The following is a 27,426-nucleotide window of genomic DNA, read 5'->3' as shown; positions in this document are numbered from 1 at the left end:
GGGGTGCAAAAGAATAAGAAGTTAAGATAATAATGGGAATGAAGAAGTTGACATTGACATATACGTCCAATGTTTTTCTCTTTTTATAAAAATGAATTTTGTGTGGAATTGAGTTTTCTGAAGCCTTATCCTATCTATCAAGTGAATGTGGCTCTCACAATTTTAACCATCCTCTGTTGGCGTTCATGATTAAGATGCCATGCTTTTAGTCACAAAAGGTTCAGGATGAGGAAACGTTCAATATGTTCCACGTAAATTCTCCCTCCCAACTCCCAAAAGATTGCTAAATTAAAAAGGACTATGATTAGGAGCAGGACGAATCCAGATTCCAGACACCAAAAAAGGGGCCAATTTTTTATTTTTCTGTAATTATTTGAATTTTTATTTATTAATAAATAATTTTTTTATAAAGTTTACTAATTTTACATATTATTTTATTTTCAATGATTAAAAGAAACATGTTTTAATTTGTTACAAAAGTATTGTTAGAAACGCCTTGTTATGATTATATACCTACATTCGGTTACAAGGTTGCGTTGTTGTAATCAATTAAATTAAATTAAATTACACAACAAAGTCAAATTATTTACGTTGTAAACGATTACAATATGTTGCAATTGATTGATCACCATATATTGTTGTAATTGATTATCAATGTAGGCATGTAAATATGAAAAAAAAAATGTAGGCATGCAAATTCCTAACAACACATTTTAATCAATTACGAGGTTATAATCTATTAAATTGTTCATTAGAATTTTGGGATTAATTAATTCAAGAGTAATTAACAAATTACAAAAGTATTGCAATCGCTTACATTACCATTAAAACTAGAGAAAATAATAAATTACACATTGATTTAACATATTAGAAATATGATGTTCCTGTATAAAAAAAAAAAAAAAAAGGAAATATGATGTTCAAACAACAACAATTTCAAATTATATAAAAACTTTGGAAACATCTAACACAATCAAATAAAAACACAATACAAAATATATCAAATAATATGCAACGAAATGTTAAAATGGATTAAGACATTCAAAATTCTTAATTACCTTGTGATTTAAAACAATTTATCCTTAACAAGTGTTTTGTTGAAAATATAAATTAGTTATTTGGTTGTCTTAACAAATTCTAGTATGCAATATCTCTTTGATCAATCTCTTAGAAAATGATGTTTTATTTTTGTGTTTGGTCCTACACACAATATAAGATTCTTAGTAAATTTAATGACACGTTTGTTGTCACACCTAATAAGTAAGTGATAAAGTTTAAGGACAAGATCTAAAAGTTAATAGAACTTTGTTACAATTTCTAACAACTATATCTTCAGTCTCAAGAATGGATAAGACTACACATGGAAGAAACAAGTGCATTTCCTCATAAATGGTAGGTACTACTGATACTTTTCTTATCGAAATTTTAAAACAAAATTAGAATCAAAATATTCAACTAAGCTAGTAGATGCACGGATTCAGATTCTCTAACTTTGTAACATGAAAGTTACGGTAACTTAATGCATTTAAACAGTTAGATTTATAAAAATGAATCAGATTATGACATGTGTACAATATATATTTTGACTTAAATGTACACGTGTCACAATCTGATCTATTATTACAAATCTAACGGTTTAAATGCATTAAGTTATCATAATTTTCCCTTCATAAAGTCAGAGGATCCATTTCCGTAGATATACGCTTAGATACTATAAATTCATGTCACATATTCTCGTGTTTTGTTTGAGGAGAGAAAAAAATTGAAAGGAATGGAATAAAATAGTTAAGTGAGAACTAATTTAATAAGAAATAGACAACAAATAGTGTAGAATTTGTAGTTATTTGAAATAATACAATTAAGTAAAAATAGGGATAAAATAGTATTTTAAAATTGTACTTTATTTAGTTAGATTTTTATGTAAAAATATATTATTTAGATAATTACATTTTTATCCTTTACTAGTTAACTAGTGTAGAATATTAGTCTTATCCAAACAATTTTTTGTGAAAAAATTTATATAAATATATTGAAAAGAGAGTAGAATTAAATTCTCATGAGCCCTACCATAATTTCTTCACAAGTCCACTTAAATCATCTCCTTTAAATCTACATATATATATTTTTTTTTTAATTTATTGATAATCCTTTCTTTTCTTCAACATTCTTTACTAAATTACCTCTCTCAAACACATCATTAAGATATTTCATGATCTTCCTAAAATAATCTTGCATGCAAACATACTAAACAAGATATTAGGCTACTAGCTATAAGATTAAGATATAATATATTTAGTCAATTTTATTGATATTTACCTTTCTTATCCTTATCTTAATAGAAGAGGTTCCCATTGGGGTATCAGATTCCTTTGCATTTTCAATCTCAAAACTTTTAAGTAACTCTTTACAATATTTGTTCTCTTTTCTTCAAGCTTTTTTGGGATACATTAGACACTTCATTTTCATGTATCCTTGCTTTTCACACTCATAACATGTTGGAGTTTTTGGCTAGCTTCATTCTTCTTGAAGCTTTTCTTAAGAGTTGATATTCTAAGTTTACTTTTCTTTTTTAAGAACCTTCCAAACTTCTTTACAAGAAGGCTCGTGTTTTCATTTCCAGATCAATGGAATTCGAGACATCATTGTCCCCCATCATTATGAGGTCGTGGCTTTGAGAGAAATTTCTTTCTTTTTGTCAAATCCTTATTGCTCTTGAAGTCTAATCATCTCAAGCCTACGCAATTGCAAGTTTCCAAAAAGTGTTGCTAGAGTCGTAATTGCGAGATCCTTTGATTTAGCTATAACAATCACCATTAGTTTCGAAGTCCTATTAATGTTGATGCACTGCAAGCCTTTTTAAGACAGGTTAAATGATAACAAACTGTCAATAAACAAATTCCAAGTATTTTGGACTTAGTTACAATTGTTTGATTTGAGAATATGATTATAAGAATATAACTTACCATGGAACAAATCATAAAAGAACACAAATCAAGCTTGAAAAACATCATTTATAAGTATGCAGCAAATGCAACTGTCCAAAATCATGAAAGTAGAAAAACTTGCTCATCACTCGAAGCAAAAATTATAAGAAGGAAAACTTTCAAAAACATATACTAGACTGAACATGCCTTCGAAAAATCAAAAGCTTTGTATTACTAAAAGCATGATAAGAATCTAAACATAAGATGATCAAATAGTAGCAAGACAAGAAGCTACATGTATTAAAAAGCTCTTCCAAAAGGTGCAAATTGAAAAAGAAAAAAAAACTCTGAAAAACACATTTGCATTATTGAAAAACAATAGAACTATTATATCAAAAGTTGCATGCTCAAGACAATTATACTGGAAAATGTTTGAGAAGTAAAAACTACTATGTTTAATTTTTAAGTATATGTTTTTATTTAGCTTTAAAATATATAAAAAAGATTAAATTAAAATTTTGAAAATATCTGTTCAAATTTCCTGCATCAATTATTATTTATGGGTTTTTGGACCAATTTAACCGCTATTTGGTGACCATTATAGAAGTATTAAAGTATACATACATTAAATTTTGTTGTAGAAAAAATTAGGGGAGAAATATGGTGTCTTATTTCAAAGTTAAAGAAGCTCTCAAACTCAAAATATACTTATAAAATACTTACACTTATTTTACCCTATAAAATACTTACAAAATAACATACATTACCTATTTTACTTATCAATTTTATTAATAACAATTTTATCAACAAAAAAATTGACTGATCACTTTTTAATAAAATCTATTGCAATAACTATTTTTTCTCATTTATATAGTTCAAAATTTTATTTTAAGGATTCAAATTCATTTCTACTCAAGCATGGAAAAAAAATTCATTTCTACTCGTACGTACGTAGCAACCAACATTAAAGTATGTATACTTTAACAGATAATCATTTATATATTGTTAATGTAAAGTTTTTTACACTGACAACCAATGATATATTTTAAAGTTGTTTATTTTATTATTATTTCATTAAATAAATAACTAACATGACACTATTAAAAGATATGATTGGTTGTTAGTATAAAAGAATTTATACCAACAGTATATAAGTGATTAACTCATATTTTAATATAGTCGTTCTCACGAAACGAAACCACTCAAACCGTGAGACTTAATTTTTTAAATATACTTTGGGCTGCATTGAAGCATATGCCTGGATGCTGAACGAAAGGATGTTGCATTTATTTAGTATTATTAATTTATTATTATTATTATATGTATTGACTTTCGCGTGAGGACATGCATTCAACTCGTGCAATGCGAGCGGACTAATATAACTTTTGTTTTGCCCTCGTATAACACGAGATCATATTTAAAATATATAATAATGAAATAATATGCAATAATATTATAGTTCAAAATATATTATACCTCCTTATTAAAATATATATATATAATATCACAAAATATTCATAGAATATTTCCATAATTAACAATGTATACAAAAATTCATTTTTAGAATATTAATTTTATTTTGTATATATTTATTTATAACTAGTCTTAAATATAACAGTCACCTAAAATAAATTGTATATTTTAAATAAAACTTAAATTTATGATAAAATTAGTTAAAAATAATCATATTAATTATTCTTATTGGACGTGGGGATGGGTTGGAGTAGTTAGAGGCATGGAGGTGTAGGTTCAATCCTTATTACGATTATTTTTGTAATATTTCTTATCCTTACTGGAAAAAATATTAATTATTTTTATTGACCTTAATGATTTATTAATTTTATGTAACTTATAATTAAGATGGATATAGTATTAATAATTTTTTGTCAATTATATCCTTATATTTCACCTATTTTTTAATTAATTTATATGGTTTTAGTGATGATGCATTGTTAGTGTAAAATTTTTTACATAATCAACCAATAAGAAATCATGGTTTGTGTGACTTTTTAAATAGTTATTGTAAAAGTCAACACACTAATCATTTATGATAAATTTTGATTGGGTGACTATATAAAACTGTATTATACTATAGGTATATCACCATAAAATCCAATTTATATATTAACAATTAATATAAATATATTACAAAGTAAAAATGGAAAAAGTATAATGGGAAAAATTAAAATTATATTATGAGAAATTGAAAATTTTATTACATTCTTCTATTTTCCTTTCTTTTTTTTTTTATTTTATCTTTTTGGTCTTCAATTTATATATAAGAATCTCAAATGACTATTTAAAAATGTAGTTTTTTTAAAAACACAACATTTAAATAGTTTTATCCAGATTTTCTAAACACAATAAATGTTACGGGTGCATGTCAATTTCATTAGAAACTCTTAAAAAGATTGGTTATTAATTCTAGTCTTACATAACTTATGTTTATCTGATCTAAACGTTATTTATGAAAAAAAAAAAAAAATTCTACTCAAACTACCTTAGTCAACGTGCATACATCTCAGTAAGTCACCTCCTATATCACATATAAGGCATAAGACATTATGTTGAGTTCGAACAGTGGTAACTCTGCTTGCTATTATCTTATGGTTGAATTAGCATGCATTTGTCGTAAATCGAGATTCTTCTGTATAAGCTTTCAATTAAAAATCAGCTATAAATTCAACAAGTCAAGTGAAACTAGTCTCGACTATCTTAAATAACAGATGGAGAAAAAAAAAGTGTATAGAAAATGAGATTCCACTCTAACATGATTTTTTTTAAAAAAATTATTAATAATCTTACCATATATAACGATTCATGAATCCATATCAGTGTAGAAAGTCAATAAATTCAGATTAAATTTTTCACATTTTTAACAAATAACTTTATTATATTTGAGTAATATGAGACTATATAAAAGATTATTGATTATATTTTTCATAAGTTTAATATTTTATTTTGTCCCATAACAAGTATCATGTTAGAAGAAAAAAAAAGCTATCGTTTTGATGTTGTATTGTTTTTTTTTTACCAAATTAATTATAAAATTACATTTGTAAAATTATTATTATCTTTTGTCTATTTATTAATTTTTCTTAGTATTTGTAAAATAATTTAGAATAATATTTTATTATATACGAAGTGAGTATGATTTTTGTCTCACAATAATTTTAATTAAATTCTTTGTATTTGTCAACAAATAGCCTTATTATATTTAGTAATATGAGATGATGTAAAAAAATTATTGGTCTTAGTTTGCAAAAGTTTAGTTATGGTATTTGTCTCTACTATTTTGGATTAGTGTTTCTCGGTTTACCAAAATCCGTCTACGTTGGTGCCCGAATGAGAGAAATGGAAAAAAAACAAAGTATAAACAGGAAAGTATATCAGGTAGGTAGGGAAGCGAATCTTACTTTCTTCATTAAAAAGGAAAAATATAGAATATCCAAAATTAACAAAAGTGAAAGGTAAACGAATATATGAACTAATACTTATTACTTAAGTATGTACCACCATTTTTCCCTATAAAAGAAAAGGTTTGGTGTATAGTTGTAGCAAATGTTACAAAAAAAGCAAGTCACGTAAAAGGAAACAAAGAGGTGTTCGAAGAAACTAGAAAACTAGTTTCACCAATATTTTGGAGATGATGGATTATCAGTATATTCTGGGAGTGATTCTGGCTGGTAGTTTGGCATTTGTGTATGTTGTGTACAGTTTTGGAGCAAGGAAGAAGGTGAAGTACACAGATTCAAGTTCAATACATGTAAAAAGTAATGAATGTGCAAAGACATCAGAGAATGGAAAATGTTCATATGAAGCTGCAGGAAGTGCTGACATCATCATTGTGGGTGCTGGGGTTGCTGGTGCAGCTCTTGCTTACACGCTTGGAAAGGTTTGGCTTCTATTTCCTTCCCATGTTTGAGTCTATGCGTTTCATCAGCATCATGTTTTCGCTTGTGTTATATATAGATCTGTTTATATGTTCCAATGAAGAAGATTGGTGCCATGCTAAAAGCTAGTACTAATAAAAAAAAAAGTAAGCTTCAAGAGTGAACAATTTTATGTTCAGTGAAATTATATGTCTGGATAGAAATGTAGAAGGCATAGCTATACCTATAGGCATTCACTGTAAAACATTAATTCTATAGATAAAATGTTCATATCATCTTTTTCATTCCGTTTTCTCAGCAATTAGACAAAGAAAGCATGGAAATATGTGAAAAGAAAAGTCAAATATTTCTTCCCTTCCACTTATGTAACTATTTAACCAGATTCACTTTTGTGTTATAAGATCCGTGTCATTTATCTATGACATGGCACTGCAATAGTTACTTTCTGATTACTTGAAAAATATGATATAGAAGATGTTTTTGATTTGTTTGGAGAATGATCAACGATCTTGCTTTGTGCTTCTTCATTGCAGGATGGACGGCGAGTCCATGTGATTGAAAGGGATTTGAGTGAACCTGACAGGATTGTGGGTGAATTGCTACAACCTGGTGGCTATCTGAAATTAATTGAGTTGGGTCTTCAGGGTAAGCAACCTGCAAATATGACAAGAGTTTAATTTTCGTAGTGAATAAGAATTTTAGACTCTCAATCAAATAGATGTCAGATTTCATCTTAAAACAATTTGGCATAGAGTGAAATTGTCTAAAAGATATACAAGTCACACTCCAAGAATTCTAATTGAAGATATAGAAATCACCATAAATCCGACTTTTGATTTACTTATTATAAAAGTCAACAATCTGGTATAATTGAATGATAGTGTAAGAAAGAACACTATTATTATATTATAGCATTTATTAAACTCATATTGCTATTTTGAAGGAATTTAACGCATGAAAGATTTTGTAACAATTGATGTATGTAGCTTAGTTAGCAACCCCTGACTCTGCTGGTCAAATTCATGGCTCTTAACAGTTAACAGGTGGACTTTTGAATAATTGCAGATTGTGTGCATGAAATTGATGCTCAGCAAGTCTTTGGCTATGCTCTGTATAAGGATGGAAAAAATACTAAGCTGTCTTATCCCTTGGAAAATTTTGACTCTGATGTTTCTGGGAGAAGCTTTCATAATGGCCGTTTCATACAGAGAATGCGAGAAAAGGCTTCATCTCTTCCAAGGTACACAATTTTATCACTCATTCAATTTGATTAAAAGAATAATTTTCTGATGCTTTATTCACGATATGAAGTTCAACATTTGCATTCAACTTGTACTGAATCCTAATTTTCTGCAGTGTAAAGTTAGAACAAGGAACTGTCACATCTCTACTTGAAGATAATGGAATCATCACTGGGGTGCATTACAAAACCAAAAGTGGACAAGAGTTCACAGCAAAGGCTCCCCTTACTATAGTATGTGATGGTTGTTTTTCCAACTTGAGGCGTTCTCTTTGCAATCCTAAGGTAAGGATGCTATGTTTCTATTCAGTTATATCTGATAATGTACTGGCCTTATTCAGGGTCTTCTAGTTGTTTTTTTTTTCTTCTCGACTTTAAATGTGAATAGAAGGATTATGTGGTTAAATTTATAGAACTATTTTTTTGTCAGGTTGAAGTACCCTCCCATTTTGTTGGTCTGGTCTTGGAGAATTGTAATCTTCCATATGCAAATCATGGACATGTCATCTTAGGTGATCCTTCACCCATTTTGTTTTATCCCATCAGTAGCACTGAGATTCGCTGTTTGGTTGATGTTCCTGGACAAAAGCTACCTTCCCTTGGTAGTGGTGAAATGGCCCGTTACTTGAAAACTGTGGTAGCTCCCCAGGTACCAAATTTATATATGAGCCTGGGCTTAGATACTCTTTATATTTTGACTAGCATGTGGTATATTGTTTAAACTAATTGAGGAAATTGTATGTTTTAGGTTCCTCTAGAGCTGTATGCTTCTTTTATAGCAGCTGTTGACAAAGGAAATATAAGAACCATGCCAAATAGAAGCATGCCTGCCTCACCATATCCCACACCTGGCGCACTTCTAATGGGAGATGCCTTCAATATGCGTCACCCTTTAACCGGAGGAGGAATGACTGTGGCTTTATCCGACATTGTTGTGCTAAGGGATCTTCTTAAACCTCTTCATGATCTGCATGATGCTTCTGCTCTTTGCAGATACCTTGAATCATTCTATACCCTACGCAAGGTAAGTTTGACATAAGAGATAAACGGTTATGCATCGACAGTATAAAGTATTTTAAAACTGTCAACCAATTACAATTCACTATTGTTTAACTTTTTAGTTATTATAGTTGACAAATTCATTATACATGATGATTTGTAATTAGATGATAGTATAAAATTTTCGGTGCATAGCTTACTTTCTGATGACATAAATATAACTTTGAGCCTTCACCTTTTGATATGAATGTTTCCTTTTAGCTTGGTACAAAGCTTTAAGACCAAACAAAAACTTAGTGTAATGTCTGATTCTATTTGCAGCCAGTAGCATCTACTATTAACACACTAGCTGGGGCATTGTACAAAGTGTTCTGTGCATCTCCTGATCCAGCAAGAAAGGAAATGCGCCAAGCATGTTTTGATTACTTGAGCCTTGGAGGGGTTTTCTCAAATGGACCAATAGCTCTACTGTCTGGTCTAAATCCTCGTCCATTGAGTTTGGTTCTCCATTTCTTCGCAGTGGCTATATATGGTGTTGGCCGTTTGCTGATACCATTTCCTTCTCCAAAACGGATGTGGATTGGAGCTAGATTGATTTCAGTGAGTACTTCTCTTTCTCCTTTTGACTTAAACAACATGTAGGATATTTCAAACATCACTGCTAAGTGCTAAATTCCTTTGCTTCTACAACCTCACCAAATACCACTAGTTGTTGGCTACAAATTTGAGTTTGAATCAATTCTTTCTTTTCTGATATGCCAGGGTGCATCAGGCATCATTTTCCCCATTATTAAGGCTGAAGGAGTAAGACAAATGTTCTTCCCAGCAACTGTGCCAGCATATTACAGGGCCCCTCCTGTCCATTGAACACACATGAAGGAAAGGCTTGGAATATATAATAGTTCCATTTTCCCACATTCTTTTTTCCTCTAGTATTCCACTATCTGTCAAAAGAATAAGAGAGGGGACTCATTTTGTGCAATTGCAACCAATATTGTTGTATAAAATTAAAAAAAACAAAACAAAACAAAAAAAATTGAATTTGGGACCGAAGAAAGAAGTCCCCAAAACCAATCTTCCAAGCATTAGATTTAGTGTTAAAAAAATGCTATGTATTGTCTTCAATGCAAGTTGGTGATATTTGGCTACTAGTATGGTATTGTATGCATTTTTACTTGGATGAGAGGCAAGGTAAGTACACAGTGCAGAAAGAAGTCGTTGAAGTGTGGCAATTGAAACAATCATAATCGTCACCCAAAGATAAGTATTGCATTTGTCAAAGATTTATACCTTCACTCAATCTAAAATCTAATTGGAGTCTTCTTAAAAACACAGACTTTCTTCCTTTTTGTCTAAGAAAACAATTTCTTCAAATAATGAAATTCGTAAAGCAAGAATTAAGCACACAAATTGTAAATCTGGCACTCGCTAATTAGTCCATAATTTTCAACAAAATCAAAGATCATGCTGATGACGATCGCAATTTAAAACCTTGATCTGAAGTAAAAATAACTTTGCTTATTTCTTTTTTGGGGACAAAGTTAAATTAACAAATAACCGATGCTAGAAAACCTGTACGGTAATTTTAAGAGCAAGTATAGATTCATGCTCTGTTTACTGCTACACGAACTAACTTAAAGATTTTTTAATGTAAATTTTATTTTCATAGACAATCGTATAAATTCATATTTCTATTGTATTGTCTACAATAAAAATGATCTGATTTTGTTGCTTTAAAAACATTTTTTTTATAGAAAACCCATAATAATTAGTGTATTATGTTAGTAGATTTATTCGAATTCACTTTCTCTTTATCATTTTCTATATCCCTCTCCCAAAACCATCAACCAACTTATAACACCTAAAAAAACATAAAAATAAGAAATTTATGACAATACAATAAAAGAGTTTAATTCTTATCCGCAACTCATAAATTAGTGAAAACTAGAGTAGATATGTAGCATGTTAAGCTTCAAATTAAATTGATTTTTAAGATGAATGACTGCATTTCATAAAGAATGTAAATTACGAGAGTCGTTTAAATTATCTTTTCAATATAATCTTACCATAAAGCTAAAAGAAAGGAAAACAAAATTTAACCTTAATAATCCTCTTAGAGCCTTTTTGAGAACTTTTTTTAAGAAGAAAGTAATTTGCAAGATAAGCTATATTAGATAATAACAAGACTTAGGATTGAAATATATTTTTAGTTACGTAAATTTAAAATAATTTTATTTTTAATTTTTAATTTTTAAATTAATTTTTTTAATTTTATAATTTTAAAAAATCTTATTTTAGTTATTATATTCATTTTTTTATAAAAAAAATATGTTAAATATTATCATACAAAATCTACATACTATTATCTCTATTAATGAAAATATAACATTAAATTTTGTTGACATTGTATAATTATCTCAATTTATTATTTTTAGATATATTATTAGTGACTTGATGGACAAAAATTTTTTTCAAAAAATTACAAGACAAAAAAATAACTTTAAATTTGAGGGACAAAAAATAAATTTATCCTAAATTTTAAGAACTAAAAACATATTTCAGTCATAATTAAATTTATAAATATTTTTACTATAAAGATGCTTTTCTATGAAACTTAAAATTTGAAATTTATAATTATTTTTCGGTAACGTTTTTTTTTTTCTTTTTAAGCTGATTTGTTACATGAAAATTAATTTTTATCACATTCAAATGAAATAAAACATTTAAACACTTTTCAATAAAATTTACTCAAATAATATTTAATTATAATTATAATCAATAATAATAATAATAATAATTCATACAATTAATCGTTAATATGATCTAATTTTACAGTGTTTTTAAACATATTTTATGTTTTTAATATGGGAAGTACTAAATTATTTTGTTTTATATGTCCAAATCATTTAATACATTTATTTTTCATTTAATATTTTTATAAAATATTATAAGAATTTATAAGCAAAAATATCATTACTCTATTATAATTATAAATATATAATTAAGAAAATAAAAAAAAATAAAGGCTCAGTAATAATCACTTTATAAAAAAAGAGATAATCACTTATACATTGTCAATGTAAATTTTTTTTACACTGACAATCGATCATATATTTTAATAGTATCATGTCAATTACTTATTTAATAAAATAATAATAATAGAATAAAATAATTTAAAAGATTGATTGTCAGTGTAAAAAATTTTACACCAGTAATGTATAGATGATTAACTCTATAAAAAAAAACATAATTTATACTTTTTCTTAAAAAAATCGAATATGATGCGGGGAGAACAGTGTCAGCGACTCAGCAGTAGCTGAAGCTGAGTGAGGTTGTTTGTGAAATATGAAGTGACTATAGGACCCCTCACTCACCCAATCAACTTCAACCCTAACCTCTCTCTCTCTCTCTCCACTCATCTTGCATCGGATCCCACTCTCTCTACTCTTCTTCTTCCTCCCATCTTCTGGTAAACATTTTTTTTCCCTTTCACTCCATTCCTCCACTTTAGTTTAATCCGTTTTTATGAATTGGGTTCTAGACAATTTTTTTATTTCTTTTAACGGGGGTTTTGTTTGCTTTTAATTATGTTTTGTTTGTGTGTGTGTGAGAGAGCTGTTTCATGTTGTATATTTGTATGTAATTTTTTGAACACTTCTTTTTTTATTATTATTTTGCTGCAACGAAGCATCTTCACTCACACGAGCCTTTCTACTCAGTTCAACGAAGCAAGCTTGGATTTTTATTTTTTGGAGGGGGGGCTTTTGACTCTAGCAGTTTGAGCTTGGATCTTAGGTAGAGTATATGTCCTTTATTTCCTTTATGATTAGGAAGGAATAGAGGAACAGCTAGGGTTGAGAAGCAGGGGATTGAATTTGATGTTGCTTAAAATCAATTTCCATGCTAATTTATATTGACTTGTTATTTTATTTTAATTTTTAAACAAATACATGTAGAGAAATGCTAATAACACTCCATTACATACTTATATTTAGCCAATTTGCTAAATGCTAGTAACAGACTGCTTCGCAGTTTAGACTGTTTCCAACACTCCCTTTGGATGAAATCTCATTTGAACCCCATTAATACAGTGGGTCCAGGTCATAGTTATCGGTAAATGGTACAGGCTCGAATGTGTTACTGTAAATATAATATAAGCACCGCTATTTAGGTCATGTCTCTAGTCGATTTGGGATTTCAACAGCCTGTGATCTACAAGTTCTTGTACGAGTGTCCTTATAAATAGCTCACCATTCACCAACAAAGGACCCTATCTGCATTCAAACCCTGGTCAACTTAAGTTGACACAATCTAGCCTTACCTTACCAATTGTGCAATTTGTGCCAACCATTGTTGGCATGGGGAATTGGTTTTTGATTAAACATAAGGACATCATTTGGTCCATGTACCAAACCCACCTACTGGGAAAAAGCTTTAGTTGTTGACAAACATATCCATATATTTGTGTCAATGTTCCCGCAGAGAATTTTTTATATCTTTGTTATAATATTTATGATGCAATAATTTGTGTAAGAAGTTATCATTGTATTTCTGTAGATTTTTGCTTGCTTCATGATCCTTAGTTTCTTTTTTACAGAAACCAGTCTCTTCTAGTTATGTTTAATATATTTTATCCTCGATAATTGCAGATTTTTTGGATGATGAAACTTTTTTGCATATATAATAGAGAAAATGGCACTGCTATTAGTTCATTACAGGTTTGAGTGGCTGATTAGTACCTCCTAGAAGTTAGCATCTAATAACAAATAAGTAAATCTTGACTCTATGGAAGACTACAATTTTGTTGTTGGTCAAGAGTTCCCTGATGTGAAGGCATTCCGGAATGCAATTAAAGAAGCTGCCATTGCACAGCATTTTGAGCTTCGTACTATTAAAAGTGACCTTATTCGCTACTTTGCTAAGTGTGCCTCAGATGGCTGTCCATGGCGGATTCGTGCTGTCAAACTCCCTAATGCCCCAACATTTACTATTAGAAGTATTGATGGAACACATACTTGTGGAAGAAATGCACACAATGGGCACCAGCAGGCTTCTGTTGATTGGATTGTGAGTTTCATAGAAGAAAGGTTGCGAGATAACATCAATTATAAACCCAAAGATATTTTACATGATATCTATAAACAATATGGTATAACCATACCATATAAGCAAGCTTGGCGTGCAAAGGAGAGGGGCCTTGCAGCTATATATGGCTCTTCTGAAGAAGGATATTACCATCTTCCTTCATACTGTGAAGAAATTAAGAAAACAAACCCTGGTAGTGTTGCAGAGATATTTACCACTGGTGCAGATAACCGTTTTCAGAGACTTTTTGTTTCCTTTTATGGATCAATTTATGGTTTTGTTAATGGCTGTTTGCCAATTGTTGGACTTGGTGGAATCCAGCTGAAAAGCAAATACCTTAGCACGTTGCTTTCAGCAACTTCTTTTGATGCTGATGGTGGGTTGTTTCCACTTGCTTTTGGTGTTGTTGATGTAGAAAACGATGACAGCTGGACATGGTTCCTGTCTGAGTTGCATAAGATACTAGAGGTGAATATTGAATGCATGCCAGAGTTTATATTTTTGTCAGATGGGCAAAAGGGTATTATGGATGCAGTAAGAAGGAAGTTCCCTAGTTCTTCTCATGCATTCTGCATGCGTCACTTGACTGAAAGCATTGGCAAAGAGTTCAAGAACTCTAGGCTTGTCCATCTTCTGTGGAAGGCTGCAGAGGCCACCACAACCATTGCATTTAAAGAAAAAATGGCTGAAATAGAGGAGGTCTCTCCTGAAGCTGCTAAATGGTTACAACAATTTCATCCTTCTCAATGGGCCCTTGTACATTTTAAAGGGACACGATTTGGCCATCTATCCTCTAATATTGAGGAGTTCAATAAATGGATTCTTGAAGCCCGGGAATTGCCAATTATCCAGGTGATCGAGCGCATTCATAGCAAACTTATGACTGAGTTTGATGACAGGCGATTAAAAAGCTGCTCATGGTGCTCTGTACTTGCCCCATCTGCTGAGAAGCTAATGACCGAAGCCATTAACCGTGCATCTACATATCAAGTCCTTAGATCAGATGAAGTAGAGTTTGAGGTTCTTTCAGCCGATCGATCAGATATTGTAAATATCGGCAGCCATAGTTGTTCCTGCCGTGATTGGCAGCTAAACGGTATTCCATGTTCACATGCTGTTGCTGCTCTCATCTCATGTCGAAAGGATGTCTATGCATTTACCCAGAAGTGTTTTACTGCTGCAAGTTACAGGGATACCTATGCAGAGGGTATACACCCCATCCCAGGAAAACTTGAATGGAGTAAAACAGATAAGCCTACCATGGATGATAATATCCTAGTTGTACGGCCACCAAAATTACGGCGGCCACCAGGACGCCCTGAAAAACGGACGTGTGTGGATGACCTTAATCGTGAAAAACATACTGTGCATTGTAGTAGGTGTAATCAAACTGGACATTACAAGAGAACATGTAAAGCAGAGATGATTAATAGTATAGAGCAGTTTTAGTTGTCTGACTTTGTACTGTGTAGTTCACCAAAGATCTAGTTTATTAACATCTAGAGACCCAATGTTTAGGACATACTTATGGTTCAGATAATGTATGTTAGATATATATCACTTTATTAAATATTTAAATCCGTTGTAGCAGAAATGAAGGTATGAACATTGGCAGGTTTGTAATCAAAAGCTACTAATAGTGTTTGAACCATGACTTTAGATGGAGAAAAAGTGGCTGAAAAAATAAGTCCTCCCATGCAATGTGTCCTTCCAATAAGTTTAGATGAGAGGAAAGAAAAGAAAATAAAGAAAGAAAACATTGATCATAATGTATTTTTTCTGTTTAGTTGAAAAAATAGAAACATAAAATAATATTTAGAAGAAAAAAAAAATAACCCTTAGTTTCTCTTCTATTTGGATTTTAAAACTTTTTCTTCTTTTGTTGGTTTACTTCCACCTAAGGGAGGATAGATGGACCTGGGTCCACGCTCAATCATTTTAGTCTGTGAATCTTGCAAATAACAAATCTCTTTTTTTAAATTTATATAATTATATTTAATTTTTGAGATTGATGTGAGGTCTGTGGGCTTGGCAAACCTAATCTGTGGGTTGACTTGCAGATTTCATTAATTAATTTTTTAAGTATTAAGACTTTAATATATGATTGTGTATTCAAACTTAAATTATTATGACATTAAAATTTCATTTAGTTGATGTATATTTGTCCTTTAAATTATTTCTAATATATTTTGATGTTTTTATTATCAAAATTTTGATAGCATTATATAATTATTGGTAATACTTTTAATCTTAATATTTTAATATTTAGTGTAAGATTATTTTAAATGTGTGTATTTTTTAATTTCTAAAAAAATATTTTTTTCAAATCATTATTAGACCTGAGTTTGTTTATCCATAAATTTTGGGGAATTGGATACAAACTTGAAAAAAATCCATTTTATGAACTGAACTAGTCTCGTCCATATAAAATGGGAGTTTTATATACTGGATTTTAAACAGACCTGACTAGTCGTATATCCACACCTTCCACCACTTGAATCCTCGTTCATACTTCTTTTTACCTCAATTAGGTTGGCTTACATTGACAGGTTATGGGTTTCCAATCCTAAAGCCATATTGCCTGTTGTCAATGTTCCCTTCCCTTCAATACAATTATTCTTTTTTTTTTTTTACTCTTTAAAGCTCAGTTTAGAAAAAGAAATATTGAAAAATTTCCATATGGACCTATGCTATACAGTAGCTTATTTACCACATGTAATATTTTCTCAAAGCTAAAAAGAACATCCTTTTACCTTTGGAAATTTTATGGGGGCATCAATTTGGTTATCGTAGCTCGAGCTACACATTATTCAGATGAAACAGTTTCCTAGATGATTGCTCGCTAATTTTAAACAAAATTATCTTTTCGACCAAAACGATTTTTCGCTAAAACTACTCATGTAATAATAAAACAATAACATATGCACTAACCGAGCTTAGACAAGCCTTCCAAACCTTAAACCATCTACCCAAGTTAAATTTCTATGATACGACATTTTTCGTAGAAACAGCTAGAACATTTAACATTATCTATAAAAAAAAGGTGCTGCTGCAGACTCAATTGATAAAAAGTCTTTTACATCTTGATCTAAATTCCAAGGAAATCAACTGCATTATTTAAATAAAACAGCCCCTAGCTTCAGTCCAAGCGAATACAACTTTTGAAACCAAATGAGATATTCTAAATTCACTTGTATAGCTGCTTGAACCTTCTGCATGCCTCCAAGATGTTTTCCCTGTGACCAAAGGCACTAACCCTGATAAAACCTTCACCACCAGGTCCAAAACCACTACCAGGAGTTGTAACCACGTGAGTCTTCTCAAGAATCTCACTGAATACATCCCATGAGCTTCGGCCCGGAAAATGGACCCACACATATGGTGCATCTTTCCCTCCATACACTTTAAACCCAAGAGAATCAAATGTATCCACTATTATGTTAGTGTTTTCTTTGTAGAATCCAATAACCTCTCGCATAGCCTGCATTCAAATGCAGCAAGAAAGCCTATTTTGTAACTTGTTCTTCCAAAAAAATAAGTCAACTAATCAAAACCACATCAGTCCACAAATTGCCCACAAGTAGCAGAAAAATCTGGTGAGATAGAGCAAATGCATGTGAAGTTTAATGATATAGAGTATGTTTAGATACAAACTAAAACGTTTTTGAAAGCTTCTCTACTAAAAAAAAACTTTATTTTCAGTAGAGAAACTCTCACAAGTTTTAAGTTTGTATCCAAACAGACTCTAAGAATGTCACAATAATAGGAGTTGCCGATGCATTGAAGGGGTACACGATATGATGTTGGGCATTGGTGGAGCTTTTTCTTTGAGAGTGGTAGAAAAAGGGGCAGGATTAAGGGAGGCTCTTGTCAATAATGAAAGGAAATTTTCTGTGTTTCAGAATTTTTAGTAATAAACCAAACAAAATAACTTACATTAAGACCTTCTGGTGAAAGGCAAGCCAGACCACCCGCCTGGGAAATATTTGATGCACCATTGAAACAAGTACATACAATACGGTTGAAGTCCTTGGCAACAGGAAATCCATCAGAATAGAGCAACTGCTTTGGAATCACAGTCCAACCCAATCGGACTCCAGTGAATCCAGCATACTTACTGAATGATGAAGTCTCAATTGCAACCTGCGATTGACAATAAAATGTTATGAACATTGATATACAACAGAAATCAATGGTATTCACTAAGGCGTGAAAGGAAGATTCTTAGTTGATTTACAATTTTTTTGCCATGGCAATATTGTAAGAAAATGAGCAATCAATTCTTCCCAGATATACCATAGTCCAAGTGAATAGATTCATCATCCAGGTCAAACTATAATAACCCCAGTCACACAAAAAACAAGAGATCTTCAGGGAGGTAAACAACTACTGCGATAACCAAATCCAGACGGCACGGGACTTGTTGCAAAATAAATTCAAAGTAAAATGATATTCAGACAAGTAGTTAATTTTAAGTTCTAGCAACAGCCACAGGTACTCATGTTGAGGTGGCAAATAATTTGTAATCATGAAGAATCCACCAGATGCGTTCCACTAAAAACTAAGTACATCAAATAAATGCCACGGATCATAGTCATTGTTAAAGAGTGAACATAAAGACCAGCCTTTGAACGACAAATTATCAATAACAGACTGACCTCTTTGGCCCCAGGAATTTCAAAGATGGAGCGTGGGTTGTCACCAGAAATATACATGGCATAGGCTGAATCATGGATTACTATAGAACCATTGTCCTTAGCAAACTGAACTAGTTCGATCAGTTGTTTCCTTGTTGCTGCAGCTCCAGTAGGATTGTTCGGCGAACAGAAAAAAATTATATCTGGTCGAGAAATTGAAGACAAATCAGGGAAGAAACCATTTTCTGGATTACACCTCATGTATTCAATGTTTGCAAACTTCTGAACATCCTTCTGGTAGAAGCCAGTCTGGCCCATAATTACACTTGAGTCTACATAGGCCTGTAAATAAAAGTTTCACTATTTATGGAGAACAGCTACAAGAGATGAAGGGCTAGAAACTTGAGCAGAATATAACTGGTGTTCCATCACTTCCCTAGTTCTATATATTATTTCATTCAGAATTTTATATCAAATTTATTTTCAAAATAATTCAACAAAGTATTTCATAATTCCAAATACCAACAGAAAGTCTACAAATATTTTTCCAACCAAAGTTTCAACACAGTTTATTATACTAAGATCATGTTTAGTTCAGCTTATTTTAGAGATCAACACCTCTCCTAACCAGCTTCCTGAAAGAGCATTTGAAAGAAAGTCATTTCTCAAAAATAATCAGTTGCCAAACATAGGCTAACAAATAAGCCCCCATGAAGAAAACACCAATACAGTGCAGCTTTTTTCATTGTAAGTTGTAGAAAAGAAATGTAGTAACAATCAACTATTCCAACAGAATGAAAAAGACACAAGCCAAAAACGTACCTAAGTGTATAATAATATAATTGTTTAGTATGTTGTTTTCCCACATAAAGGTTATTCTCCCTCTTCTCATATTTGTCAAACAACTAGCTATTAACTCTCAGATATGGAAGGGACAAAAATGTCCAACATATTAAGATAGATATACATCATTTCAAAATGAAAGAAATCATGAAGCAAAGTTGAAACATTAATTGGAGTTTTCCATGTATCTACAGTATTATGTTTGGATGTCATTTATTTTTCAAGCAATAGACAGTCTTCTCATTCAAGGTCTGCTAACATTATTGAAAAAGCATTTCTTGAAAAATTAAAAACATTCTTCCAAGTTCTCATATCTTATATGAACAAAATGAAGAAACTGGCTGATTCAACTATTTTCTATCGCATCATAAAGCATAAAGGAAAATGAATGAGTTAAAATAGTCGGTGTATCACCCGGTAAATCAAATAAGATGTAGCAATCCGAACAAAACTGATGTCACCATTTTTGGCATATCAACTGATGAGAAAATCATTTTAAACAATCACGTAGATATGAATTACCGGGTATGATGGATCTTGCACAGCCATTTTTACATCAGACCCAAAGACAATCTGCCACCAAATGAAAATAGAATAGTATTCAGTTCAATAGAGGAAGAACTTATTGATGGTGGAAAATACCAATTAACATGCCAACCCCCAGCCCTTATTCCCATAAAGGAGAATATTTTAAACTGAATCAGAATAAGTGGTCCAGGTAAAGAGCATAATAGGCAGAAAAGGTGATTTAAGAAGGACATAACATATTTAAATTAAAAAAGACAAATGAACCTGGAGACGAGATATATCACACTTTGCTCCATCTGAGACAAATATATCATCCTCTTCTATGTCAAGATCGCTGTAAAATGTTGAAGCAATTGCCCTTCTTAATGGCTGCAAAGATTAGAGATCTCTTTATCTAATCAAATTCCCTCGAAGGTAAACAAAAAAACATCAATAGCAATGGCAAGAATTGAACTTAGGCATTCAACACCCATCAACAAAGACATTGCTTTATTGTCATATCGAAGATTGCAAATATGTGTGTGTGTATATGTATGTATGTATGTTTGTGTATATATATGTGTGTGTGTGTGAACCAAATATAAAATGATGAATGAAAGGTACACGTGCAACTTGACACAAGGTTAACTACCATACTCAAAACACGAGCTAACGTGGAACATTTTCAAACCCAATTTTGTTAAAAGGCTCAAGGTATGACTATATCTTCCGGTAAAACTTCTTGAAGATATAGTGCATAATAGACAAATTTATGTTGACTTAACTAAAAGAGGAAAATATCAAATTTTCTCCCGGAAATACTTGAAACATCGACAAAAGTAAGGAAACCACATGCTCATAACATATATATATATATAGCACCCAAAGAATTATTTTTACAATTGATGGCAGACCGTAAATGTAAACAAGAAAAAAGAGACGGGTAGGTCTAGTAACAGCAAGGGTGGAAAACTGTATAACTGGACTTCAATTTGATGAGTCAGGGAAAAGTAGACGAGGGAAGGACACAAAGAAAAATGGAAATAGAAAAAAGAAAGCTCCTGAAGATGTTAAGGCAACATACCTTTTCACCTTGTTCAGCTCCATACCCACTATATCCTTCTATAGTCGACAGTGCATGTGATCTCTGATTAAAAGGGAAAAAAACATTTTCAAGTGCTTAGTTAGAAATATAGAAATAGATGAAGCACTGGTATTATTTAATTTAATTAATAAAGTATTATGCATAATTAACACTTCTTTGATAAAAAAAAAATACCTAGAGAATATTACACACTTGTGATAAAAAAAAGATAAACTGAAACAAATGCAATTAGACATGGAAGGAGTTATAATGATGACAAAATAGAGCTATTTAAAAAAAAAAATCAATGTATAGCATGTGGTACTATAATGAAATTCACCAGTAATCATAGAGCTCCAGCCTCAACAAGGAAAAACGTAATTACTTAATTTAAAAAAATTAAAAAATTAAAAATTAAAAAAAAACATATTCTACTTTCCAATATCCAAACATGAAAAGATACATCAGCTTTGTTCACACCAAAAGTTCTACCTTTGACATTGCATCAGTTATGACTTCAGGAATAGGTTCAGTAGTATCACCAATTCCAAGGCTTATTACTTTAGCATCAGGGTACTTCAGCAAGTGTGCAGACCTTCTTCTAGCAATCTATTTTTTGAAATAAAATTGCACAACTAAACAGGGTCAGTGACATGAAAAGCAGAAAAGTAATTACACCATATAAAGAATTCATCTCAAAGTTGGAGAGTGTTAAAGATAGAAATATATACACAAAAAATCACTAACCATTACATATTGTGTACAAATAAAACAGAAGAATGAATCAGTAATATTTTTCTAATTCTCCCTTATTTATCCTTTTCTGAGGTAGATACCTGTTGGAAAGTGGCTCACCAGAAATATTAAGTGAAGCATCATAGTGTGTAGCCATTGGGATGCCGACTCTTAGGGAATTGAGATCCCATATCAACTAAAGACAAGGCCTAAGTAATACTAATAAAGCTTGGGCAATCCTCACCATACAAATTAGTTTTTTGGGCTAGCCCATATTCTAAGAATAAGAAAAGCAAATTTCAAGAGTAAAATGCTGTTAAAACATCTCATTTCCTAAAAATTAACTTTCCTTTTAAAAATCATCTGATTAGTTGTTGACCAGAGGCATCTTTTGTTAAGGTTATATGCATGGATCCAAAAGAACATCAATCCTGATGAAGTAGAAATGATTTGACTAAACCAGAGTAAATATTAAAAACGAAGATTGATAGCAAAAACGATGCAGTGGTTAAGAATGTCCAACGTTTATCCTTCATTTACTCAATAACTTGCTATTTCACCGGAAAAGACATGCAACTCTCCATCTTGATTCTTGAATTACAGGGAACCTTCTCAATACAATTCCAACCTACTTCAACAAATGAATGGCTGGACTGGAACATGGACACTATTCCAATTTCTAGCAACAAACGGCTTTCCCTGAGTGGGATTAGACACAAATGTTTTAAGTACAAGAATAATTTCAAAACATAGCATGGGTAGGGCGCGGTGTATGGTGAATGAAAACGACACATGATCAAAACTCAAATTGCATACAAATAAAGTAATAAACTATGCACAGACTGATCATCAAACTAAGAGCATGGTTTCTGAGTAAGATAAATGAAGAAGAATTCGACCAAAATCAGAAAGATCTAGTAGCATTGCATACCTCAGGAAATAGATAGCCAGCTTGAAGTTTCCCTATATTTGGATTGCGAGTGACCCTTGTCTTGTAGGCTTCAAAACAAGAAAGGAAGACAAGGAAAATGTTATCTTACTCAAAATTCAAAAATCATGTCTAATACATAGTCAATGGCAACTTGCATGCTCTTTCCAGGACCACACCAATACAGCAACCCTTCCAGCATACAATACTATTCAATTAAACAGCCTGAAAATGGTTACCAATCATTTGAATTTGATGAACTTGTCAACTACAGCATTGTTAAAATAAAATAAAAAAAACACCAACCAGAGCTATGAACCTTATTATTACATTGCCTAATCACAAGAAGGACCAAAATTTCAAAATAGTAAACAGAAAATTTCATTCAAGGTACCAGTCTCAGCTTCTTGGGGTGTCGCAACGCATTTGCAGATGCCCACGCTCTTCACAGGCAATGAAACATGCCCCCTGCAGCAGCCAAAGGAACCCCACAAATAAAAATCAACTCTTTCGATGATAATTGAATAAAGATGCAATTTTGAAACAACCCAGAAAAAAGGCAATCGTGGGTAGGATCCCATTTTAGTGGGGAACAAAAGTGACAAAAAGTAAGAATGGAGTGAGGTTAAGTAAAAGCACCTAGAATTGAAGGAAGAGGGAGCTAGAAAAGCAGAGGAAGAAGAAGAGATAGCAGTGGTGAGGTTTTGGGTTATAGACATTGTGGATTGAAGTGGAGAATGCGTCGATCGAAACTACAGCGATGCGGCGTTCAGTGTTGGTGACGAGGCAGAGTATGCTGCTATTGCTATTTGCTACAAACCCTATCAAAATAACATCACACTGAGGTTCATAGATTTTATTACTCTCTTAGTTTTGTCTGTGTTCTAAAGATGGCACACTTTCTGATTAAACTAAAATGAGTGACGCACGCGATGCATGCCTTGTAAGAATACGATTTTTTTTTTCTTCTATGAAATGTTTTGTTTAAATGTATAATGTATAAAGTAATAAAATATGAACTAATACAGTATTATTATTGATATTGTGTTAATATGTATGTGTAGAAATCATTTAAGTTTAAGATAAAATAATGTATATACAGTATATAAATAATATTTGTATTGCTATTTTATTATAAATTATTTTGTGTAGTAAGTTTATTGTTTTTTATAATAATTATTTTAAAAATATATCAATGATGATTTTATATAGGAATTTTTTTTACAAACCAATACATAGAAATTAAGCCCAATCTAAATTTGAGCAAACTTTATTAAATTATACTTACCTGTCGTGGTGCCTAATATAATCGATCTGATCGAATTATTAGAGTTTTGATAAATGGTAGTGGAATTAAATGAGAATATGGAAAAATGAATGCAAATTAATTTGTGTTCAATATTTTTAGGTACTCATATTATTAGTATAAAATATTAATGATATAATTATTTTAAATTTGTTGATGATTAATATTTATTATAGAGCTTAACCGATTATATTTAGTTGAGGTACTTTCTATCATGTTTATATTTTTTTTAATTTATAAGATTCGAACTCGAATTTTTATTTTTAAAAAAAATTAACTCAATTTCATGATCAATTATTTGTTGGTATTCATATTTGATTTACTAATTATGTTGTGTTGAAAGTTTTATTATTATTATTATTTTGCAATGGTGACTACAAAATTAAAATTTAAAAGTTTGTGTAGACTTTTCATAAAGAAATTGTGGCTCGACCAACCTAGTAAATTATATTATACACATTAACTATAATACATATTGCATGAATTATAGAGTAATTTGGTTAAATGCAATTAATTATGATCACGAGTAGTTCTCAAGGGTTACTTGCAGCTAGGAATGAAAATATCTCATGTTGGTTGACACGAGTCTATAACTTAGCATACATTAGATTAGGTTAGATGAGACTTATTTAAAAAAAAAAAAAAAAAAAAAAAAAAAAAAAGTTAAATCAAGATTGTTATGCCATTTTAAAAGTCCATTGACTCTAACAAGTCGACCTATACAGATAAAAAATAATTAAATATTTATTATTATTACATCAAAATTTGTTATAATATATTAAGGCTATTTTTATTTTTAAATATTAAACATATTATCTTATAATTTATAAATTTACTAAAAGATAAATATACGTCATATTTAAAAATCTTATTAGAAGATATATTTTTAAATAAATTATTGTCATAAAATGTCATATTAGAATTTAAAATTATGTTCATATTATATAAACAAGTCATAATTAATTCTTACAAAACGCAACTTATCCATGATCATATGTATCATGATATTAAATTATAATAAAGAAATCTTTAAACAAATTTATAAATCAAATAAAATGTATAACAAGTAAATAGACCAATTATATTTTTAATAAAAAAAATTTGGTCCCTACCCAGAAAACCTATGCTATCCTAACTTATTTTCAAGGGTTGCTGCAATTGTGTGGAGATCTTACAATTTTCTAATCAAAGGGTTATTTATCATACTACATTTTTTTCTATCTTTATTTATTATAGATTACAATCAAAGTAAATCTTTCGGAGTACTAACGGTTATAGAATTCAATGAAATTTAAAAAAATATATATTATAAAAAAAATCTTGGGGAATTCAATAAGACTTTTTTTAATATAAAAATTTATATAGTATTTAATCAAAATAATTATAATTTTTTTTAAAATCGTCAAAATTTGATAATATTTAATTAAGACAAACAAAATTTTTAGGAGTATGTCAAAATTTGATGATATTTAATTAAGACTTTTTTTACTTAAAATAAAATATGTTAGTATTAAAAAATAGAGTTTTTTAATAAATTATTTTAAATAACAGATTTTGTGAGATATTTTAGCATAATTTACATGTAATTTACTCATAAATTAATTTCACCAAAAACTTTTTTCTCTTTTATTTCTATTTTTTATTTCTTTTTCCTCTCTCATCTTTCTTGTTTCTTTTTCTCTTTCTCTTTCTTTCTTCTCTGTCTCTTAACTCTCTTTTTATTCATCTCTCTTTTATCTCTTTTTCTTCTTCTCTTATATTTTTATCTATCAATTGATATATAATTTATCGATATTTATTTTTTAAAATTATTAAATATTTAAAATAGTTTTTGTATTATTAATATTATCAATTGTTAAATTTTTTAAATTATTAAAATGTACCAGTTTATTTTTAATAAAATTTAATATTGCAATATAAAATTTTAAAATATATATTAAAAAAAAACTTTGTAGGTCATGGTAATGACCTCAAAATGAAAACAAAATTTTCAATTTATGTCACAAGCTGAACTTGTATTAGCATGTAACACTACCTAAATTTTTCACAAAAAATGTCGTTATGATGAATTTTTAATTGAATTAGTGAATGAATCTTCATTTTCAATGCTACATGTTAATGAAGACCATAATTTTGAACATATTGTTCAAACTTAAGTGCATGAAAGAGAATATATTAATAAATGGATAATTATTATAATTTTAAATATGTAAAGAAATGTTAGTTAGGATGATATTAAAGTAAATTATTTGTCCAAGATATAGACAATTATTTGTTAAAAGATAAAAAAATATGCTAATTAGAAAGTTTGATTTTTGACCATATGTTTCGAGAAGACTTTGTTAAAAAAGGTAAACTTCACTTTCATAATCTTTACATCTTGAAAAGAATTAGTCTCTAACTATCTAATATATAAAATAGTATTGATGCAAACCAAAATAAGGGAGATTATCAAATAGAGAATGTTGAGCTTTTAAGTAGTGGAATAAGAGAAAATTTTGAATCAATTACATATCAAATTTAACAACAAGAATTAAACATAAATTATTTGAACTAATCACTTATTGATTTTTTTTTATAAAAAATTTCAACATAAATAGATTTGTAGAGATTCTTTATATGTTTCAATACATTAATTTGATGAAATATTGTGAAAACATAATCCAATTATATATATTTCCATGTGATCATGTTTTGAGATTGTTAAATGAAAATGGTCTTGACTATATTACTTTTCTTATGTTTTCATTGTAGAAAAATAAGAAACAAGGAAGAAGATATAAGAAAAATGTACCTCATTGTTTAAATCATAACTTAGACTCTACTAATGTGATTGAAGTGGTTTTAGTGTTAATGAAAAAAAAATTATTTTATTAAAAATTATAATCAAATTTATCATCAACCACAAATGAAATTGGACATGAAGTTGAAGGTGATGTTTTGCCTAAACAATATGATATAGGTGCAAAATTTCAAGCATATCTTATGAATTGATTTATCACACTTTCGAATATGGAATTTAAATGTATCAAATAGGAAATGATACTTGAATCATGGAACTATAATGAATACACAATCAACCAACATCTATCAAGTTTGAAAAAGAGTCAAAAGATATGGTTAAATCCTCTTATTTGAATTTCTTAAATGGAGAGATCCATTAATCATGATCCTTAATGAGTTGTAGAGATCTAAATAACATGAGACTAGTTTCAAAATTTCAAAGGTAAAATTATCTCCAACTT

The 27,426-nt window shown here is 30.0% G+C and overlaps 3 protein-coding genes across 5 annotated transcripts; 2 read left to right on the top strand and 1 right to left on the bottom strand.

The window, feature by feature from the left end:
• Window positions 1-6,440: 6,440 nt before the first annotated feature.
• LOC109808246 (squalene monooxygenase SE1) lies at window positions 6,441-10,207 on the top strand. The gene is made up of 8 exons (XM_020371149.3): window positions 6,441-6,819; window positions 7,351-7,462; window positions 7,883-8,057; window positions 8,174-8,342; window positions 8,488-8,706; window positions 8,806-9,081; window positions 9,378-9,656; window positions 9,819-10,207. The coding sequence occupies exons 1-8, from the start codon at window positions 6,571-6,573 to the stop codon at window positions 9,921-9,923; spliced, it is 1,584 nt and encodes a 527-aa protein (XP_020226738.1). The 5' UTR covers window positions 6,441-6,570; the 3' UTR covers window positions 9,924-10,207.
• A 2,128-nt stretch (window positions 10,208-12,335) lies between these two features.
• On the top strand, window positions 12,336-15,795 carry LOC109806908 (uncharacterized). 3 transcript variants are annotated; one of them, XM_083068668.1, is made up of 3 exons: window positions 12,336-12,525; window positions 12,776-12,851; window positions 13,706-15,795. In XM_083068668.1, exon 3 carries the CDS (start codon window positions 13,842-13,844, stop codon window positions 15,588-15,590), a length of 1,749 nt encoding a protein of 582 aa, XP_082924794.1. In that variant the 5' UTR covers window positions 12,336-12,525; window positions 12,776-12,851; window positions 13,706-13,841; the 3' UTR covers window positions 15,591-15,795. The 3 variants fall into 3 exon arrangements, with proteins under 3 accessions (XP_082924794.1, XP_082924795.1, XP_082924793.1); XM_083068669.1 differs by having other exon boundaries at window positions 12,745-12,851; XM_083068667.1 differs by lacking the exon at window positions 12,776-12,851.
• Window positions 15,796-17,136: 1,341 nt separating this feature from the next.
• AGD2 (Pyridoxal phosphate (PLP)-dependent transferases superfamily protein) lies at window positions 17,137-23,758 on the bottom strand. The gene is made up of 10 exons (XM_020371457.3): window positions 23,515-23,758; window positions 23,270-23,343; window positions 22,879-22,946; window positions 21,705-21,821; window positions 21,213-21,275; window positions 20,414-20,518; window positions 20,144-20,194; window positions 18,800-19,120; window positions 18,078-18,284; window positions 17,137-17,622 (listed from the first exon to the last, which is right to left on the bottom strand). The coding sequence occupies exons 1-10, from the start codon at window positions 23,592-23,594 to the stop codon at window positions 17,329-17,331; spliced, it is 1,380 nt and encodes a 459-aa protein (XP_020227046.1). The 5' UTR covers window positions 23,595-23,758; the 3' UTR covers window positions 17,137-17,328.
• Window positions 23,759-27,426: the final 3,668 nt, after the last annotated feature.

Source organism: Cajanus cajan, chromosome 2 (genome assembly GCF_000230855.2).
Source record: "Cajanus cajan strain Asha chromosome 2, NIPB_CcT2T_4, whole genome shotgun sequence".
Taxonomy (NCBI): Eukaryota; Viridiplantae; Streptophyta; class Magnoliopsida; order Fabales; family Fabaceae; genus Cajanus; species Cajanus cajan.
The sequence above is the reverse complement of the archived record's forward strand: the minus strand, read 5'-3'. Positions and strand labels throughout refer to the sequence as shown.